We start from the raw sequence: 20,369 nt of genomic DNA, 5'->3' as shown, positions 1-20,369 counted from the left end.
CAGTGCAGTAACAGGAGGAGAAAGCTCTAGATTACCAGGATCTACTTTGAGAGTTTGTCTGGATTCAATGATTATTAATTGGTTATAGGGTATTCGTTATTGATTGATTATTGATTCAATGGTTATTGATAAAGGAGCTAAACTAAAGGCAGGCGTGATTCTTTGAAGTGAGGCATTGCTTCAGATCAAGTTACAGGGCAGCCCCTGGCAATGGAATCTGCAGTTAGTGGAGACATCACAGCTAATCGCTCAGGCAAACACGGACAACTTGGACAAGCACTGGTAATGTGTTGTACCGTATTTTTATAACTTCATTTCTAATGCAGTAACCAGTAACCTGAGTTTGGGCTCTACCACAGTAAACTTGATTTCTTTTTGGCTTCTGGGGCTTCTCTGGAGGTACTGGTTTTTGTTGTAGTAGTTATCTTGGAAACTTCTGTGCTGATGTTCTAATTATCAGGAGGTACCGGTGTTGATCTTCTTCCATAAAGAATACCTTCACACTTAATTTAATGGTAAAGGCTTAATCAGTTTTATTGTCAGCCAGGCACAACAATACCACATTTAGGCCAAGAAGATGTTAGTCTGTTTATGCCTCTATGAAAGCATTAGCACAACCTTGCTCCATGACCAGTGCAGAATTTCATGACTTTTGACTCAGCTGTTCTACGGTGATTATATAGGACAAAAGTTAGATTTATCAAAACAGGTCACATACCAGACTTAATCTTTATCCCAAACTTTCCTGTATGTAGTGTTTCACCAGCATCCACATCTGGGTGTTCAAGTTCTAGACACATAATTGCGGCACTGGTCTCTCTTGTGCTTAATAAACTTGTTTCCATTGCTCATTTTTTGACAGGATTACACATGCCATCTTCTTCACCTCATTACTGTATTTAAGCCTGTGTGAAACAGGTCCTTCCTCAGTTGAATTTCTGTAAGGCTGACTACAGTCAGTCCTCAGCAAAGTGTTTTATGTGATCAGCATATGTAGGAGCAGCACGCCAAGGAGGCCTCCAGTCCCAGAGATCTGACAGCATTTGAATAATGGACTAGAGCAGCCTTGCAAATTATGAATGTCTTCAGTCCACAAAGTGTTTTGATTCATTCTTTCATTAGGCTAAGGGCTGGTTTACAGTTGGTACCTGTGGTGCCACATTGTGGAGATACTGCATCCTTTAGGTATTTGGCCGTATTCCTTGGCAAGTGGTGAACCGCTGAAAAACAGCTTTATGGCCATGTGTGGAAAGATCAGCACAGCATCAGCTAGCCAGGATTAAAGGTGTTAAGTAGGGCCCAAATCAAAAACCAGGTCTGCTGTGTGCAGTCTGTCTCTGTCTGATTACCTGGTCTCATCCTTTGGGACTCAGGTGTATGGGTGTGGGTACACGCATCTGAAACCATCCCTACTGAGTGACAAATGTTCAGTTCATTAATCTCATGCTACTGCTTTCTGTGTGTCTTCTCCAGAACTATAAAGTCTTGCACAAGTATGTAGCTCTGTATGCAACCCACCTCATCCGGGAGGGCAGTTGGGACAAAGCCCTGAGCCTGTATGTCCACCATGGAGCACCTGCCAACCCACAGGTAATGAAGACAGCATGACATCCCAGTGTGAGTTGCTAGAGTGTGCTATGATGTGCTACATGAATCAGATTTCCAGTCCAGAACTGGGATTGCCAGGTGTTCAGCATGTCCAAGCCACTTCAACACTGCTGTGGATTCTTGAGAAGGCTCCTCAGCTGGAGGACTAAAGGCAATCTCCTGGCATATTCTCCACAGGGAAAGAGTAGGGGGGAGTTGAGTATTTGTATTTGTTTTGAACATCTTAACCACCAAGACCAGAATAAAAGGAACCATGTTTGACTCTGAGAGTACTGGCTGCAGTAAGCATTCTTCCCCATTTCGCTGCCTTGCCCTGTAGCACCCATTGTAACCAGCAATCTGCAGCAGTGCTGCTCCAGGAGCCTGCATGCAGAGCTGCCATTCCCTCAGCCCGTGCTTGACAGCAGGAGAGCTCCAGACTTTTGCTGACTCCCCATCTGGCTCCCTTAAGATTCCTCTCCTTTTCGTTGCAGAATTTCAACATTTACAAGCGTCTCTTTGTAGAGATGGTGAATGCATCTGGCATGAATTGTGCCGAGGCCTACTCCAGCTGGGCTGAGCTGCGTGATATTCTCTTCCATCTGGTGAGTGTGGGTGATGGCCACCACTACCTGTTAAACTCCAACACCCTGGTGGCTCCTAGCAGGGGAGAAAGAAGAACCAGTCTCTAGCCAGGTGACATGAGCAGTATTTGTAGAACACAAGTTGAGGGGAAATGGGGAAATGTCCACAATGTGGACAATAGAATAATAGGATATTGTGAAGTGGATATGGCTGGGCAAGAGAAGTCAGGGAAGAAGATGACCCTGCACTCAAGGCAAAATCCTCGAAGTCAGTCTGGACACTGGCACTTGCAAAGCTCACTGTGTCACTGCTAGTTGGGAACCTATCACAAATGTGCCCACTTTTCGTCCTACACTCATATTCAGCAGCCTGGGTGGGGCAAGGAACTGGGGAAAGCACAGAGCTACTGAGCCTGGAAAATAAGAGTCCTCCCCATCTCCCTAGAGATGCTTGGAGCTTTCTGTTCCTTCTTCCCTGTCCCAAAATACCTCAGCCAAGAGCCCATGATTGCCTCTTCTCTGTTTCTGTCCCACAAATACCCACCGCTAGCACAAACAAAATGCACAAATCCCACTTTGTCCATCCAAACTCACCCCTGCTTCCAGTGCTGTCTGTTGCAGTACTGTTGGCTGCCCCCTTCTCCCACAGCCTCCTCCCTTCAGCATGCTATAGGACCCAGAGCACCCAAGGCCCAGCCCTTTTCCAGTCCCCAGAGGTGCCTGGATATTTCAGATCTTTCTCTCTCCCAACTTTTCCCTGGACTCAAGTGGATGAAGAATGCCCTTTGTGCTCTCATGTTCTCACTTACTCTCCTTTTCTCTTCTTCAGTGTGAAAACTTAGTGAAGTCAAGTGAAGCAAACACTCCAGCACATGAAGAGTTTGAAACGATGCTGCTGATCTCTCACTACTATGCCACCCGCTCTGCTGCTCAGGGCGTGAAGCAACTGGTAAGGTTTTTGAAGTTCTTTTGCCAGGTCACTACCCTATGTGCAGAACCCTGTGGGGACGTGCAGGTTCAGGGCTATCCATAGTTCACTATTCCACTTCATGGATCACTTACACATCATGGATGCATGAGAATGGGACTATAGTGATCTGGGAGCCCACCACGAGCAAGTGGAACTGGAGATAGTCTTCTCTGACTCCTTATAGTGCGACCTGCCTCCAGCCACTGAGGCTGAGATGTAAACAAGTGGGAAGCTGATCCATATGCTTGCCATGACTTCTGAGAGCATAGGCACCAGTAGAAATTTAGGGATCACACAAAAATCTGATCTTCCCAGGAAAGGCATTGCTGTCTCTTCAGCTAGCCTGGGCTCTGAGAGCTGCTGGGTTTCACATGTGGTCTTGAGAACAGATTGGCTTTGCGCAGGGCTTTGTGAGCTCATGGGCCTGTGCACGGGGCTTCTCAGGAGCTTTGGGAGCTTGTGAAGCTGGGTACTTGGCATCACACAGGGCTTTGGCAGATACTGGACCTGTGTGCTGGGCCTTCTAGGGGGCTTTGGGAGCTCATGAGCCTGGGTGCTGGGCCTCACAAGGCACCGTGAGTATTTTTGAGTCTTATGTGCATTGGGATTTGTTCTGGGCTACAATATATAGCAGAGTCCCTGCTGAAGTCTTGATCCATATGTGATTGTGGAATTGTGGTAGAGCTCTGTATGAGTGTGAGACTGGAGCTGTGATAGAGCAGGCTGTGAAAAAGAAAGGTTGTCACAGCTAGGACCCCAGTAAAAGTCATAGGGGAGACCGGGCTTTCCCCATGGCTGCGTGTGTAGATGTTGGGGGTCCAGAGACGTGTCAGACAGAAAGAGCCAGTTCTGATGTCTTGGAAACCTATACAGACCCACACAGTTGTGGCATGTTGAGGTGTTGGGTAATCTATTTGGGACCATGAAGAAGGGCTGGCCTTCCCGGTTCTGGTGTGATGAGAACCTATCTGGCAAGAAGAGAAATGAAATCTCCCTTGAATTCCTTGCCCCCACTCAGAAATTCTTATGTGATTGAATACAAGAAGAAACTTGCTGTGAGTGTGGCTGAACACCAAACAGGGTGCTTGGAGAGAGAGGTTGGAGAGTCTCCATCCCTTGAAATACTCAAAACGTGACCAGACATGTATCCTGAACAACCTGCTGTAGCTGACTCTGCTTTGAATGTTGCAGGGTTGGACTAGTTGATCATCAGAGATCCCTTCCAACCTCAACTATTCTGTGACTCAAATGGTGGGAGTTTGGGTGTGGCTTCTATAAAAAAACAGCATGGTTTATAAAGCAAAAGGACTTCATCTTCAGGTGACAGTCCTCCTGTGTGTTCACACAGTGAGGGTACTTACAGTCAGGACTGAAGTTTTTAACCTTTCTTTGTTGCATATCTGGAATATGTGGGTGCAGAGTCCCTGCCATGATTCTGGGGCATTATGATCTCATGAGATCCCTTCTGACCTGACTTTTCTGTGCTGATTTGGCTTTACTGTCCCCTGTGGCTGTAGGACATGGTGGCTGCCAAGCTGTCCATTTCCCTGCTGCGCCACACTGAGCTCCTCCCTGCAGACAAGGCTTTCTATGAAGCTGGGATAGCTGCCAAGGTAAGAGGTATCTGCCACCAGAGCAGCTAAGGAGGTGGAGGACCCTGGGCTCAGGGATTCTCAACTTTATCTTCCCCTATCTGCACTGGTACACCAGTAGCCAGACACTGGCATTGGAGGGCTTTCCTCAAACAGCTTGCCAGCCTCTGCATTTTGTCATGGAATGGCAGTAGGTAGTGGGAGGGCATACCTGAGACTGCAGACCCAGAGGGTAGACCAGCGGCCACATTATATTGCATGGCTCTGTTAGCGTAGATGTAAGATTCCTCACTGATCTGCCTTGCTCTGGGTCACCTAAGTGTTACCTCAGTCCTGAGGCTACAGACTCTGACTGCCTGCCCAGACGCAATGACACACGGCAAGCACAGCAGCATGTTCTCACTGAATGATGCTGGCTGTGCAATAATGCCTGACTCCATCTTGTGGGACAGCCTGTGGCTAGTGGGCTGGTTGTCCCAGTGGTTGCCTGTGAAGCAGTCCTCAGGAATGGCGAGCAGGGTTGTGCATTCTCCTTCTCCATTACCTGTGCTGCAAGCGGGATGTTGTGGCACAAACAGAACCACATCCTTTCTAGCCATCGCTCAGGCAGGAGAGTTGTGGCCGTGAAGATAAGCTGCCTGGTCTCACTTGGGGTTTCTCTCTGTACTAGGCAGTCAACTGGGAGAACATGGCATTCATCTTCCTGAACCGCTTCCTGGACCTCTCAGATGTGCGTATAGTCTGCTGGAGGGAGGGCTATCATACTTGAAATGACAATGTAGGGCAAAAACACACCCTCAACCTGGCCAGGGTACTCCTGAGGCTCAAATGTGGCAGGACGTTTGAGCTGGTGCCAATGGAGAACCCTGAACGCTGCTCAGTGTGTGTGTGTATGCGCAGCACTGAGTACGCTAAAACTAGCTGTGGAAGGACTTGCCATGCAGGGCACCTGAGCAACCCTGACCCTGTCACTCTGGGTCTGCCAGTGCCACCATGCATTTATGTTGCAGCAAAAAGCAAGTTGACCTAACAGTTTGGGCCTGTAATTTTCATGGCTGCAAGTGCTGTTACAGCTTTCAGGATGATCTCATCTGAGTTGTTCCAAGGGGAGGAAAATTACCTGAGGGGTGGAGGGCGTGGCCCAATGCTTTAGCCACTGTGATACAAGACTGAGGAGTCCCCATGCCAGTCAGCTCCTTCCCTGACTAGCAGACTGGTCACCAGAAAACACTAAACCCTAGGAAGCTGACAGACCTTACTGTACCAGTCTTCCAAGTGCTGTCAGCAGCTGCTGGGAAACGTGCCATTCCTCCCCCGCCCTCATTTCATCTTTCCCTTCGAGGCCACCTGACGAGTTTGAGTAGTACAGTGTTTCAGAGAAACACATCCTCTGACACTGCAGAGGATGGCCATAAATGCTGCCTCCTAGGAGGGCCCAGTCACCACAGCGCTAATAGATAGAGGCATCAATAATGCCATCCTCACAATGTAGATTGTACTGTCAACTCCAAGGATGGTATTGCCTAGTGCTCCACCATTTCTCCTTTCTTTCTTAGGCCATTGAAGAAGGGAACCTGGATTCTCTGGACCACTCCGATTTCCAGAGCACAGACATTCCCTTTGAAGTGCCACTTCCAGCCCAACAGCACGTGCCTGTGAGTGTCATCTGCCTTCTTCAGCTCTCATGAACAGTGATGCTGCTTCAGGGCCCCCTCTGAAGAGGGACTGGGGCAAGGGTGGGACAGCACACACTACAAGAGATGGAAATGTACTCAGCACTGGCCTGGGCCCTGGGCCCCCACCCACTGCAAACACACATGCAGCCCCAGTACACACATACAAATGCACACACACTCCCTCTTTGTCATGCTCCCCTCCCACTATACAGGTGCTTGTGCACACATGAACTCCCCCACCACCACCCCCAATATGCATACATGCATATGTGCGGGCACAGACAGCACGCACACTTGAGTCCTGCTCTCCCCAGTGTTGTCCCTAGTGCTGTGGAGCAGCAGCTGGGCTGTGGCACAGCATGCAGTATCAGGCGGTGCCCTGGCCTCTGCCCTGCAGGAGGAGAAGCGGGAAGAGGTCAGGGACTGGGTGCTCACTATGTCCATGGACAAGCGGCTGGACCAGGTGCTGCCACAGGACGAGCGCGACACATACGAAGCCTCACTGGTGGCAGCAAATACAGGGGTGCGCTCCCTGCCCTGTGTGCTTACAGGTAAGCTCCAGGCCAGTTCACACATATGCAAGGGAGTCCATGGTGCCATGCAGGGAGTGGGAACATGGGGGTGGGGGGGTGTCTGGGAGGGAGTTCAGGCTGTGCTGTAAGACGAGCAGGGAGACTGTGTGGTTCTGGAGAGGAGATGGATGGACCCATTTTTATTGTGAGGGTGACTGAGCACTGGAACAGGTTGCACAGAAGCAGTAGCATCTCCATACTTGGAAAGCCATCTGGACACGGTCCTGGGCAACCAGCTGTGGGTCGCTCTGCTTGAGCAGGGCAGGGCTGGACCGTATAGACCCCAGAGGTCCCTTGCAATCTAACCATTCTGTGTTTTTATGATTCTATGACTGTTCAGTCTCACACAGCACTGCCTAGGAGGCTTGTCCAGCACTGACACACGTGCACATGCAGTGCCTGTCCCTGATCTACAAAAGCTGTCTGTTCTGGCAAGTACTGTTGCCCACAACTTGCACACTTCAGATGTTGAGGGATTGCGGTGCAGGACTTAAAGAGTGGGTCAGAGAAGGGCAGGGAGCAGAGGTAGCCACCAGCAACAGGCCTCTGGCTCCAAAGGTCAGGAACAGGGTGCTGTCGTTTCACATACTCACTTGAGTGTCCTTGCCAGAGGACAGCTCAGTCTTCATCTTCCTTTGATTCCACTACTGTGGGCATCCCCTTCCTTATTCTGGTCTCTAAAAGCCAGAGGTGGCATTGTTCCCCTGCACTGTTCCATGGGAGCAGCTCTAGCTAGCTGGCAACACAGAGAGGGAAGGGGTGCACAAGGTAGGGGTCTGCTGTGGCTCTCAGCTTGTTTCTGAAGGTGTCACTATGTGACCAGGGTACCCTGTACTAAGAAACAAAATAGAGTTCAAGCGGCCAGGCCGGGAAGCCAACAAGGACACGTGGAACAAGTTCCTGATGGCTGTCAAGGTGAGCCAGGCACCCTGTGGGGCAGGGGACAGGCTGCAGGGTGTTCAAGCCCCTCATGCTGACAATAAAACATTGTCCCACTGGGTGGAGATACACTGAACCAGGGTGGTTTTACTGCACCCTGCCTACATGCTGCTCGATGGGGATTAACCTCACTTACAGAGCTGGGGCAGACCCAGCCTTGCCTGTGCAGCTCTGTCAGCTCCCAGGGGTGCCCTTGGGCAGGGGGTGATGGCACTGTCTCCTTGCCAATGCCAAGGTCTCTTTCATTCTGCAGACATCCCACAGCCCTGCATGCCAAGATGTGCTCAAGTTCCTCAGCCAGTGGTGTGGGGGACTCCCGAGCACCAGCTTCTCTTTCCAGTGAGCTGGATAGTGGCAGCTTTCAGTCCTGTTCTTCAGCACCCTCCACTTCCACTTCCAATAAACATGTCTCTGAACCCTGCTGTCCTGTTTATCAGGGGATGCTGAGGCCAGGAACACATGTAGCTGCCAGGGCACAGGACCATAACCCACTACATGTGGCTCTTGGCCTCAACCTAGCTATGCTAAACGTGCACCCTCCACCCTGATGGATGACTGTCACACTGGGACCATGTATCTGTCTACACCCCTGTGTCTGGAGGGGTGGGCGACAAGCATGCAGATGGACTTACATACCAGCTGTGCTGTCCTTCCATCGGTGGGCTCAGGAGCCAGCCATCCTGGGGAGCCACTTACAGCAGGCAGTGTGAAAAGGAAATGTTTTATTTACTCAAGGAAACAAGAGGCTCACAACAAAAGGATTCTTCACCTTCCATTCCTTGGCCTGCCTGACCACACGTGCAGCAAGCTGACCCTGCCTGCTCTGCAGCAGGGCCATCAGGACGCAGGTCAGCCCTGGCTGTTGCCAGGCCCCAACACCTCTGGTCACCCCCATCACTGTGTGTAAAAGACCAATGGAGACTTTAGCGTGCCAGGAAGGGCTTTGCAGCTTGGGGAGAGCATCCAGGGGCCATGGCACCTGCTAGGCAAAGGCTGCCTGGTGACCTTGGGCAGCTTGTGTCTGGAACCTGCAGGGTTTGTCCCAGGTGGGGTGGTGAGGCTGGTGGAAGGTGGGGGAAGGCACACCCCTCTCCGCTGCAGCCCACCCTACACATGCTTACACCAGGGGCAGGAATACGGTGCAGGTGCAACTTCACCTTGCTGGAATGCAGCACTCCTGCAGCACCACCTGGGAGTGAAAAGGTATGCATGAATGCAGGACTGTGCTGCAGGGCCAGGCATCACGGTGATACCTCTGGCCAGTAGTTGTAGCAAGTGCTTGGAAAGAGATGTTTCAGGGGGCTGGTGTGGGCAGGGCCCTCTTGACAGTGGAGCCTGCCTGCTTACGCCCCCGCCAGGCATAGCCCACGCACTGCACTCACCTCTCCAGCTAGGCACAAGGCTCAGCCAGCCCCGTCAGGAGCTGCTGCATCTCACGTGGTGGCCCCGCCTTCGCTGTACTTGGCTCAGCCAGCTAGGGAGAAGAAAGACAAGAAGAGGTGGAGGGTCACAGGGACGTGTGAAGGGCTGGGCCAGGTTGGGGGGGGGGAGGGGGGGGTGTGTTCGCTCAGGACAGAACAGGCTTGGCTTTCAGAGGGATGAAGAGCGGGGTCCCTCTGCAACTACACAAGATGAAGGGGTGCCAGTCCATCACCAAGGCTGGCTAGAAGAGGTTCAAACTTGACACTCACCCTCCCATTGCTGCACGGCCTGTTTGTACAGCAACAAGGGCCCAGCAGAACCCAGCAGCTTCAAAATGCAGCAAAAAGGCAGCAATGGCAGGGCAGAGGCAGGGAGACCCGTCCGGACCAATGGCGCGTACCTGCTCTTTGCTGTAGCCACGTGCACAGGGCCCAATGCCCCGGAAGATCAGGGCCACCAAACAGCACCTGCCAGACAGCACGGCTTCTGCGGCCACCAGCACCATGGAGGGGAACCAGAGCGCCAGGGCCGTGTCCTGCAGAGCAGAGGGTCAGAGGTCCCTCAGGGAGCATGGCTCACTGCACCCAGCCTACCTACATGCGGCTGAGCAGAGGCTGTGCAGACAGTAGGGAAGAGAAGGGGAGAGAAAGAAAGGGAATGGGAGGAAAAGTAAAAGGAAGAAAGGCAGAGAGAGGGTGGGCAAAAGAGAGGGGGGGGAAAGAAGAAGAAGCAGCAGCAGAGATAGAAGGGGGGGGTGGCCCTGCAGACTCACATAGATGCGCGTGGTGTTGAAAGGACAGTCGTTGGTCGCTATGGCTGCACGGGCATCAGCAGGCAGTGCAGAGCTGTTGCAGCCGGTGACAAGGTGCATGCCGCGGCTGTGAATGGTGAGGGCGATGGCCAATGCCAGGCCCACGCTGCACGTTGTGGACAGGAGGCAGTTCAACAGGGACATGCTCAGTAGGGTCCAATGCTGCAGACAGCAAGAAGAACACAAGCTGGGCAAAATGCCAGGGCTAGGCACTGCCACTGTGTGAGGCCAGGCACCCCACACCTCCACACAGCCACTCTGCAGGCTAGTGGGGGTGCTGGGAACCCCAGGGACGTTTGTACCGAGCAAGCACATGCTACTTCTTGCCCCTCCTAGTGCAGCCCAGCCCTGCACTCGGAGGTTTTTCCACCTTTCGCTTCCTCCGCCTCTCCAGTGAGCCCAGAGCCACCAGACGGCCCCCTCCCACGGGCTCCTGCCCCCGGGGAGCCCCAGCGCAGCACAGGCCCAGCTCTGCCGAGAGCCGAGGACCCCACCAGCAGCAGCCTTGCCTCATGCAGGCCCACCCTCGTGAGCCCACAGCGGGATGCCTGACCCCAGCAGCAGCTTCGCCCACAGCTGAAGCGTTTCTGCCCCACGACGGCCCAGTACCCACCCACCCACCCACTCTCCCGGTGCTGCCGGCGGGGCTGAGCCAGAGCAGCAGGCGACACCCACAACCCCGCCAGCCGCCGAGGCGGAAGGAGCCGCCGGGGACAAGGTCCGAGGGAGTGGCGGCCAGCAGGGGCTGGGCCGCGCCGCGGCCCCCGGCCCGCTCGGCTGCTGACCCCGACGCCCCGCACTCACCAGGGCCGCCCGGGACAGGTTGTGCGACACCAGGATGGCGACGATGCCCACGGCGATGCTCTGCAGGGAGAGACCCGCGCTCAACGCACGCCTTGGCCAGGGCCGGCTCCCGCCCCCGCCCCGCTCCCGCGTCCCGGCCCGGCCGCTCTCACCAGCAGCCCGGCGCCCACCGACACCACGTTGGCCACCGCGTACTCGGGGGTGACGGCGCGGCTGGCGCCGGCCACGTGCCGCAGGACGGAGCCGTGCACGATGGCGCCCAGCACCAGGCTGCCGTGGCCCAGCACGATGAGCCCCAGCCCGGCGCGCATCAGCCGCCGCGGCTCCGCCAGCGCCCGCGGCCCCCGCCGCCCGCCGGCCATGGCCGCCGCCGCCGGACGACCCGCCTGCAGCCGGCACCGCCCCGGGGCAGGGCAGGCCTGCCCCGCCCCGTCCCCCCGGCCCGGAAAGAGGCAGCAGTCGCGTATTTACAAAACACTTTATTAAAAATAGGAAACGATAGAAATGAGATGCAGGGGCGGCGCTGCGCCCAGCCACGCGCAGGCGGGCGGAGCCGCGGGCTCAGCCCCGCCGAGCAGACCGGCACGGGATGGGACGGGACCGCGGGGGACACACCCGCCGCCCCCCAGGCCGGCGGCTCGCAGCGGTCCACGGTGCGCGGGGCCGGCGGGGTGGGGGGGGGGGGTGGTGCGTGGGCTGGGCCCCAGAAGGCTGCAGGGGACACATCCCCGCGTCAGCACAGCCCGCAGCCCTGCACCTCCAGGGCAGGCCGAAGCGCAGGGCTGAGCGGCTGTGCAAAACGAGTAAACAAAGTGCAGCCACAGGGGAGCACAAGAGGCAGGCGGAGCGCCAGGCAGGGGCTGGGGAAGCCCAGCCGGCCCCGGCTCCCTCGGCGCGTTACGGAGGGTAGTGACTGGCGCCAGAGGCAGTTGCAGAAGGGGGTGCAGAGAGGGGGCGGGGCTTAGGGGCTGGCCCCTGCTTACCTTTAAATTAAAAAAAAAAAAAAAAAAAGAAAGAAAAGAAAAAAAACCCAAAACATTTCTGTGCTGTGCAAAAGACACTTTGTACAAGTCAAACAGAACAAACTCCATGCACATGAATGGGGCTACAGAACACCCCAAGCCAGGACCCGGCTCCATGGCACCACCTGGCAAAATCCCAACAAAAACAGGGCTGGAAATAATACTGATGCGCAAAGTCCCCTTTAATAGGCGGGCAGGGAGGATTGTCGCTGAGCCCAGCCCCGGCACATGCAGGATGAGCTTCCAAGCACTGCAGCTGGGGTCTTGCTGATGCCCTACAGTGATGGACAGACACAGAAGAAGGGGTCGCAGGCAACAAAGCCACACTGGCCACCCGGGAGCCAAGGGGTGCTAAGATGACACAGTCACTGCCGTCAGGGCTCCGTTCCGGGTGTAGTAGAACTTGCTGAATGCCTCTTCAAGTAAACAGGTAAGTCTGTTCTGGTCAGCCTGGGAAGAACAAGCTACAGTGAGGGATAGGCTCAGTCTGTGCAAAGCCAAGAGCTTGGCTGAAGCCTGTCAGGGCACACGGGCAGGGACGCATCTTATTTCTCCTACCTCCCCAGCTAGGAAAGGACTGGTGTGGCATAAGCTATTTAAGTTTCAGGAAGGAACGCAGACCTATATCCCTACCTAAGCCCCAGGCCTGCTTACCTCACTGATGAATCCAAGCTGGACCAGTTCAGCTGCCAGCTCCTGGATGTTGTCATCTGCAACACAGGGAAGGGTGTAAGTCCCAGGTCTGAGTGCACTGCTGGCCCCAATGCACCACAGCATGGGAACAAAGGTACTTACTGGGCTGCAGGTCACAGCTCAAGTGTCGATTCAACTTGTCTTCCAGTTTCAGCAGCAGTGTTAACTGCAGGGTAGAGAAGTTCTCATGAGGGACTGCAGTCTGGCAGGCTGCCACAGGCTGTGGCTGCCACAGCCAGTCAGAAGCATCCCCATTAATCCCCATCAGGATAGGAACCACCCCCTCCACAGCCCCACAGGAGTCTAACCAAACCACCGCATCCAATTCCATTCCAAACCACAGCCAGGAGCACCACCCTGCAGAGGAATCCTGAATGTAGGGATGGGCCAAAAAACATATGCTACATGCCAGGTCAGCCACAGGCACAGGCCTGGATCTGGCTTTGAACCCCAAAGATGGCAGCTACAGCAGCAGCAGGTCACACCAGGCACCAGCAGCACATCAGCATGCTGGAGCCACGAGCTCTGCACAACTGCCCTGGCACACCCCCACACAACATGCATAGCCAGAAGATGGGAACATACATGGTGCTTCACTCCCTCCTCTACTGACTCAATGTTACACTGCATCAGCACCACCTGAAACAGAAGCAGAGACACATTGTGACTGACTGCTGCTGTACAGCACTGCTGTCTGGGGAGGAACAGAGCTGCCATCTCTCACCTTGCGGGTCTCCACCTCAGCAGGCTCTGGAGTCGGGGTTTTCACTGATGGTGGAGCAATGGGAGATTTCACCACTACCTGCTGGGGCTGCTGGGGTCGTGGCATCCCAAAAGCTGTGAGTGGGTAGATACCATTCCTACAAGAAAGGAGCAAGGTGTGAGGTTATATGTCTCTGAAATTTTTCCAGTCTCACACACAGTTAAAGTTACCCTTTAAAAAAACCCCCTCTTACCTTACATCCTCCAGGAACTTGTCCAGCTCCAATGCTGGAGATTGTGAGAAGCTGCGGGGGGGGGAGAAAAGTACTGAGGTGAGAAGTCATCTAACAGAACCATCCACTCAAGTCTCTTCAGATGCAATTTCAAATCCCCATGTCCTAGACTACGGCTGTGTCAGTGGGCAGGACAGAGACAGACAGCCAAAGGCAAGACAGACTCCAGTCTTCCTGTACAGGAAGCAACTATTCAAAGAAGCCAAGGATGAGGCAACATTTTAATTATGGCAAAACAGGTATCACCTCCCTGTAGAGAGTTGTCCAATGCAAACAATTATTTGGAAGCTAGCCCAGTAACACCATGTTCCTAGCAAGATTTTTCCAAAGACTTCTGTTATACCAGGCCCATGAAGCCTGTGCCCCATCTCCAGAAGAGCAAGGGCACTCACCGCTGCAAAGGCAAGAATGTCTGCAGCAGCTGATGGCACAGTATGACCAGCCATATCACTCCAGACCAGAAACTAGAAACTACACCTCAGGATTTAATGTCCTGCACAAATATTTCTCATTGGAGTTTGGAATACTTCTGTTGTCTCTGTAATTTCTTTCCCACATTGCTCGTTCAGCTTGGTGGCTTTTCAGTGTAGTGTCCCAGAGTAAGTCTTCCCCCCAAATTCATTTTTAATTCCCCAGCCTCTAAATCCATTGAACATCTTCCTTGCTGGTGGCTGTTGAAGGATAGGATAGTAAGCACTGACAACCCCTCCCCTTTGTGCCATAACTTGTCATATGTCTACTGCTCTTCCTCTTTCTCACCCTCAAGAACTTACAGTTCCTCCATGTGGTGACAATGATTTCCAGCCCCATGGTGAAGCCAGCTCTCTGATCTGCCCCAGGACTGTTCACAAAGGTTGCCACTTTGTACATGTACATTGTGCAGGCAACGTCTTTAGATATTTCACCCAACTACTGTTACCCCCTCTCCCATTATTTGGCACCTTGATACCATATTTGCCCTCATCTACAGCTGCACAGCAGTGAGTTTTCAACAAGCTGGAAATGGTCTTTTCCCACAGTGTTACTTCACAGCCTTCTCAGAGCAGCAGTTCTTTTTTCTCTAAAGCAAGCTATTAATTGTCTTTTACACAGCACACAGAGTTAGGAACACCAGAACAGTCCACAGCAAGTTCCTCATTTCTTTCTGGTTTTGACTAACAAGGAGACACAGGTTCTCCTACTTTACTAATTCCCCAGTAGAACACTTTCCTCATCACCTTAGTCCATTCAGCTTTTCAGTGCCCACTTGACCACAGCTTCTTTTAGACTGGTTGCAACAAAAACTTTGAATAGCCAGTCTTCCACAGTCTGTACCACTGTCTTAAGACTGCTTTGACAAATTTCAGAGATCAGCCAGAGACTGCAAGCTGCTCAAATCCTGTCATGACACCCCCCCCCCCCCCACACAAGTGCTTTGCTGTTCCATCAGATCTGGTGTAGGCTGCACATCTGCCTCACTTCCCCAGACCACTCTCCAGCCCTTTTCAACACACAAATCATCTGTTACTTTCCCATCCTCTAGTACAGTAGTAGTAGTAGTTTTCAGCAAAAATTTACCATTTTTTCTAGCAGCTCATTTTGCATGGCACATGATGCTAGCTGACATTTCAACTCATTACTATGCTTTCGTTTTCATTTTCCAGAACCTCTAAGGTACTGCACTACCAAAAAGCAAGTTCCAGGCTGGCATGTGCCTGATAGCAAATCCTCTGCAGACTGAAGTCCAATATGTGTAAAGAATCTCTCTTGCACAGCTTTGGCTATTCACTCTTTATCCTCTATTTTGAACCTTTAATTAACAAAAAACACTCCAAAGGGAATTCAATACTGTTATTTTCTAGCGCTATGAAGATCAGAATGTCTGTTTTTAGCAAGGTCTATATGGCTCAAAGAGCTTCTCAAATGAACAGTGCTTTTTCTCCTTGTCATCTTGATTACTTTTGTTCAGTAGCCTGAGCATCCCAGAATGCTGGGGCTACCCCAGATGCACCCTAGTCTTCTCTGGAAATACAGGATTCACATCTTAGTCTTTTCAGCTAACCCTTCAACTAGCCGAGGTTTCGTTACCCAAAATTTAACATCACCTTTTTGGCACTCTACTTGCTCCACAGATATTACGGTCACTTACTTAGAGGGCCACCTCTATAGTTTAAGTGGCTGCTGCATGTTACCGATAGCTGCCCAAAACAGCCTTTCCCTTTGCATATTGTAGAATAAGCTGCTCCGTTAAGAAAGCACTGAAGAACCATTTCTCCAATATGTTGGACTCCATTTGACAAGCCTGTGATTGGTCTGAGTCACTTCCCCAAACCGTTCAGCCAGGTTTTGCTAAGGACTGTTCCAACTACAGTGTGTTAATTTCCCACCCCTCTATCTGGGGAACAATTCACATCTTAGCTACATGGAATCTGTTCAGAGAACATGGGTGCAAGGTCTTCTTCCACCCAGGAGTTGCCTTCCACAGAATTTTTTCTGCCCAGAGAGTGACTGCTCCTTCACCAACAGCTCCCTTTTGTTTCCCAGTTGGTGGTGAAATACCAACACTAACTTGAAGGGAAGAGTCCCAGGCAGATCCTTCAGTGCTCACCCCAGTGCCCTTGCATGTGAGCAGCTCCCTCCAAGCATACCACAGGGTACTCACATCATCTTGACTCCTTCCCTGTCCACATGATTAATCTCTGCCAACACTGCACTCATGTCAAGGTTTTTGGTCATTTCTTCTAAAGCATTTTCAGGAATCATATCTATTTAAAAAAAAAAAGAAAAGAAAAAAAAGAACAACTGCAATTCCTTTCCAACCTAAGAAAAGCAATAAAAACCCCAGAGCCTTTAGGCTGTTAAACTCCTGTGCCACTCCAGGCTCTGCAGTGACCGCAGCTCTGTTTCACAAGGCCCTGGTCCCTGCCTGTTAAAAGCAGCATGAAGGTCTTGGTTTCCAAGATGCCAGCTGTACTGACAGCTTAATGAAGCTTTGCAGAACATGAGATGTGCCACCCTGGGACCCCATACTCACGCTGATGTCCAACAATACAGTGAGCAGCCAGTAGCTTTAGTGATGGCACCTCAAACAACGCCTGATGAAAAAGGAGCTCCCGGGCAGTAGGACGCTTGCCAGGGTCCTGTTCTAGACACTTCTGAATGAACTCCTGAAAGACAAAAATTGCCTGAGACCATGTGCAATACCAACACGTCTGCAGGGGCACTGATCCCTCCTCACTCACCCTCTGCAAGGGGTCCTCCAGCAGCTGGATGGCACTGTTAATGGCCTCCTGGGGCACATAAGACGACTCTCCATTACCCTGTATTTCCAGCACCGCCATCTGCAAACACAAAGCAGCGTATCAGACTTCACTGAGAATTACTGACTACATTAAACAGAGTTCAAGGAGATCGCTGCCAAGTGTGAGATCATAACAGCCAAGTTGTTTGGTGCTATTTAAGGTCACAGTTCATGGAGGCAGAGAGAGAATGGCTGCCTCATTATGATAGTTTGTTTCTAGCACTCTAACAGATTGCCAGGGAGACCAGAAAACTATGCCAGCATCACCTTAGACGGTAAGTATCTCCATTTTGAATCTCATGCTCCATTGGCCTGTACTTCTGCTTGATAATTCCCATCCTCTAATGAAGCAGTAACTGGATCACTGCCAGAATCTGACAGTGTCCCTCCTGGCTGTATGAATAGCACTGTATTACAGGCAGAAAAGCAAGCACACAACACCATCCAGAACTGGCTCCAGCCAACACATACACAAATTCCCAGCTAGGAAAGGCTGGCAAAAGATTCCAGAGAATGTCTTAAGAGTCAGCTTTTGTGTGTTTCCACAGTTCTCTTCCTGCTTCACTTTTAGGGTGTGTAGCATAGGTTGAGAATTCTTTGCATTGGCTCTTTCTGACCATTCTTCCCAGAAAATACTCCTACCAACAACTCCCATTTCTTAGACTTGGGCCTACTGATTGCAAGGACAGAGGAACCACTAAGCTACTAAGATCAGGTACGTCAGACTTTCACCTGACTGCAACCAGCACCTGTATCACATGGGGACAGGCTGGCCCAAAAAAGTTAAGGACCACCTCTGTCCTCTTCTCCAGATACCACAGGGAGAACAGGTACTCCCCAGAAGGGGAGTTTTGTTCTCCATGTACATTAAGTACAGTTTGTAGCAGTGACTTCCCACCAGCCAGTGGGTTAGACTTCAGAACTGGCCAAGACCCGCAGAGTAATAAATTAAACATTAGGAATTTCAGAAAGAACTGCACATTACTGAGCTATTTGCTTCTTAGTAAGGCATTTAGGGGAACCTCCATAGGGATCCCTCCAACGTAAAGTGTGTTTGGCTCAGAGAACAAAATGTACTTGTTACTAAGTTAACCCACCCATAACCACAGCATCTCCACATTCATTCTATCTGTCCCATAACCAAATTGTTCCACACTCACCTCCAGTGCACACATCCCAAAGGAGTAAATGTCCACAGCAGTGGTGACGTTGGCAACTTCTGTAACACAGAAATAACACTCTGTTAATCAGTCTATCCCTGTATTTAGCAGTACCAGCAGGACCACCTCTGTATCAGGCTGTGATAATCTTGCAGCCTTCTCTCCCTGCTCTGCTATCAAAAGACAGAGGAGTTTAAGTATTTAAGCAGGCAAATAACTCAAAACTGTTAATCTTAACAGTGACATCTATCATGAGCTTGTAGCTGAAAACAAGACACAGAACAGCTTGGAAGCATTAGCAAGGCCAACAAAACCAGGCTTGCAGCTGTAGCCACACCATACCTCCATATTCTGGGGCAAAGAAGTGCAGGTTCTTCTGCTCCTCACGACAGGTCTTCACATGGTTGTTAATTGTGTCCGGTGCCACTAGAAGAAAGTCATGAATGCTTAGGATACAGGAAACTGTAGCCCATCCCCAACTAGATCCTATGGAACCCATGCAACTCCAGGGCCCTCTGGTGCCCAAAGGGGAAGCACAGTGGAGTTAAGTTGGCCCTTCATCAGTCCCCTCATCTCAGGTCACCTGTCCTGATATACTTCTCTATTTTTTACTTGGCTGCAGATCAACTAAGGCAGCTTAGCATTACTCTCCAAGACCAAACCTGGAGACCACAGCTTTTGCTGAATTGGAAGACAAGCTGGGAAGGACTCCCTGTTGAAGTGCGAGTCCTGAAAGCACCTAACTTACATCAGATCTATAGCATTTGTCACAAGGCACTCAACTATGACAGAAGCCCTAGGAACAGCCAGAGATGCCAAGATCACTGCAATTAGTCACCACCTCAGAGCTCTAGGAGAAGGACAGACCTACAAGGCAACTCTTCCACATATCAGCAGGGCACTGGTGCCAAAGTACCTCAAAAGTCAAGTAAATCTGCTGAATGAGGAGAGATGACCACACTGACAGCAAAGGCCTCCCAGCAGCCAGCACCCCCACAGCAAAAAAAAAAAAAAAAGAAAAATCACAAACCACTCAGAGCTACGGGAAAGGAATAACTCCCATCCACAAGAACAATGAGCAGAACCCAAGTATGGCCCCCCCATAAAAGATAAGCCTTCAGGACAGCCACCTCTGAAAAGACTGCAAACAACTCTCCAAAGCTAAGCAGCTGGCTCCTCCAGGGAGAAACACTGAAGTAGGCAGGGAACACAGAGTCACCATCCCATCTGAAGCTGTACTTCCACCTTTGAACATGACTGGTCCCACAGTCTCAGGCCCATCTTCCACTTCGTCAACCTCCTGGACAATTGCAATTGGTCCTAGTCTGTGCTGCTACAATGTGGACTTACATGGGATGTGCCAAACCATGTGTATTTTTCCAGGTGTTCCTGGATTAGGGCAGGACACACCAAAGAGAATTCCTAGTTGGATGAGACTGAACTAGTTCCCAGCCTCAGAGGAAAGATGTTCTTTTGGGCTCTAGTCAGACAAGAAGGATCTTCCTTGGTAACTCAGCTCAACCTTGCTGCGTGGCACATACCAAATCATATTATCTGACCATTGGAAACGGAGCTTGCTCCAATGGCCAGCAACTATCCCAACCAACCGTTCATCAGTAGTTTACTGCCTTTTGTTCTTGTGCTAGCTCTTATCTTGGGAGTCCAGCAAGATTACTCAATTCCTGGTGCTTACCTTTTTACAGACACCACCAGGTCCTCTCAGCTTCACAGCACTAAGCAAAGCAAGCTAAATTCTTTGTCTTCCTCTTAAGACCTGCTCTGCATTTTCCCAGTGACACCGACTGCTTTAGATGAGCTCTGGCCAGGGCCATGCACAATCACACCAATTCTCTCTACAGGGGACTCTGCCCCAACAATTGTTAACAGTGCACACTAGGCCAGTGGGTCAGATTCCTCCCTTGAACAGGTCCTCCTCAGTTCCCCAATGATGAGCTCTGGACTTTTTTGCAGCTTTGTATTTTGCACTGCTGAGCAAATTCCAACTGGAGTTGTCCAGTCCTCTAATGTCTTCCTGTGCTTCTGGAAGATAGACCTACCTCAACACCACACATTCCCCACATTTCTATTAACAGTCTCAACATTAACGAGATCAATGCCTGAGGGACTCCAAACCCCTCCAGCGGGGCAGCCTTTTTTCAGCTTCTATCCTGTCACCATGCCTCCAGCCAGTGCCTGACTCGGCAAACAGGGTGTATCACCCAAGGTTTGTCCAGCACAACAGGTTCTCATACTGGGCTTTCT

The 20,369-nt window shown here is 51.5% G+C and overlaps 3 protein-coding genes across 6 annotated transcripts in view; 1 reads left to right on the top strand and 2 right to left on the bottom strand.

Annotated features, from left to right (window-relative positions):
- The window catches only part of IFT172 (intraflagellar transport 172), a 38,947-nt gene extending 30,559 nt beyond the window's left edge, over nucleotides 1–8,388 (top strand). The window contains exons 40-48 of one of the 3 annotated variants that reach the window (XM_049818932.1): nucleotides 1,474–1,590; nucleotides 2,082–2,192; nucleotides 3,001–3,120; nucleotides 4,659–4,754; nucleotides 5,404–5,463; nucleotides 6,290–6,388; nucleotides 6,807–6,960; nucleotides 7,805–7,896; nucleotides 8,174–8,388. In XM_049818932.1, the coding sequence (XP_049674889.1) occupies nucleotides 1,474–1,590; nucleotides 2,082–2,192; nucleotides 3,001–3,120; nucleotides 4,659–4,754; nucleotides 5,404–5,463; nucleotides 6,290–6,388; nucleotides 6,807–6,960; nucleotides 7,805–7,896; nucleotides 8,174–8,263 (939 nt within the window). In that variant the 3' untranslated portion in view covers nucleotides 8,264–8,388. The other 2 variants (XM_049818931.1, XR_007508338.1) reach the window with 2 other exon arrangements.
- Nucleotides 268–11,327, bottom strand: KRTCAP3 (keratinocyte associated protein 3). 2 transcript variants are annotated; one of them, XM_049818951.1, is made up of 6 exons: nucleotides 11,110–11,327; nucleotides 10,958–11,017; nucleotides 10,115–10,315; nucleotides 9,743–9,877; nucleotides 9,303–9,394; nucleotides 268–2,247 (listed from the first exon to the last, which is right to left on the bottom strand). In XM_049818951.1, exons 1-5 carry the CDS (start codon nucleotides 11,317–11,319, stop codon nucleotides 9,311–9,313), a joined length of 690 nt encoding a protein of 229 aa, XP_049674908.1. In that variant the 5' UTR covers nucleotides 11,320–11,327; the 3' UTR covers nucleotides 268–2,247; nucleotides 9,303–9,310. The 2 variants fall into 2 exon arrangements, with proteins under 2 accessions (XP_049674908.1, XP_049674907.1); XM_049818950.1 differs by lacking the exon at nucleotides 268–2,247 and adding an exon at nucleotides 8,544–9,109.
- Nucleotides 11,328–11,465: 138 nt separating this feature from the next.
- Nucleotides 11,466–20,369, bottom strand: part of NRBP1 (nuclear receptor binding protein 1) — a 42,143-nt gene continuing 33,239 nt past the window's right edge. Inside the window, exons 8-18 of the mRNA XM_049818910.1 lie at nucleotides 18,450–18,533; nucleotides 18,108–18,166; nucleotides 16,889–16,987; nucleotides 16,681–16,813; nucleotides 16,309–16,411; nucleotides 13,629–13,679; nucleotides 13,397–13,532; nucleotides 13,258–13,311; nucleotides 12,775–12,838; nucleotides 12,634–12,689; nucleotides 11,466–12,429 (exon numbers count right to left, since the gene is read on the bottom strand). Of these exons, the coding sequence (XP_049674867.1) occupies nucleotides 12,331–12,429; nucleotides 12,634–12,689; nucleotides 12,775–12,838; nucleotides 13,258–13,311; nucleotides 13,397–13,532; nucleotides 13,629–13,679; nucleotides 16,309–16,411; nucleotides 16,681–16,813; nucleotides 16,889–16,987; nucleotides 18,108–18,166; nucleotides 18,450–18,533 (938 nt within the window). The 3' untranslated portion in view covers nucleotides 11,466–12,330. The remainder of the gene's footprint in view (nucleotides 12,430–12,633; nucleotides 12,690–12,774; nucleotides 12,839–13,257; nucleotides 13,312–13,396; nucleotides 13,533–13,628; nucleotides 13,680–16,308; nucleotides 16,412–16,680; nucleotides 16,814–16,888; nucleotides 16,988–18,107; nucleotides 18,167–18,449; nucleotides 18,534–20,369) is intronic.

Source organism: Accipiter gentilis, chromosome 16 (assembly GCF_929443795.1).
Source record: "Accipiter gentilis chromosome 16, bAccGen1.1, whole genome shotgun sequence".
In the NCBI taxonomy this organism is placed as follows: domain Eukaryota; kingdom Metazoa; phylum Chordata; class Aves; order Accipitriformes; family Accipitridae; genus Astur; species Astur gentilis.
Note: the sequence above shows the minus strand (reverse complement) of the source record. Positions and strands in the feature narration are given on the sequence as shown.

Coding starts and splice junctions, on each gene's coding strand:
- KRTCAP3 (XM_049818951.1), bottom strand. CDS start 11,319: ATGGCCGGCGGGCGGCGGGGGCCGCGGGCGCTGGCGGAGCCGCGGCGG. Junction 9,878..10,114: donor TCAACACCACGCGCATCTAT/GTGAGTCTGCAG, acceptor TCTGCTCTGCAG/GACACGGCCCTGGCGCTCTG. Junction 9,395..9,742: donor GTGGCTACAGCAAAGAGCAG/GTACGCGCCATT, acceptor TCTTCTCCCTAG/CTGGCTGAGCCAAGTACAGC.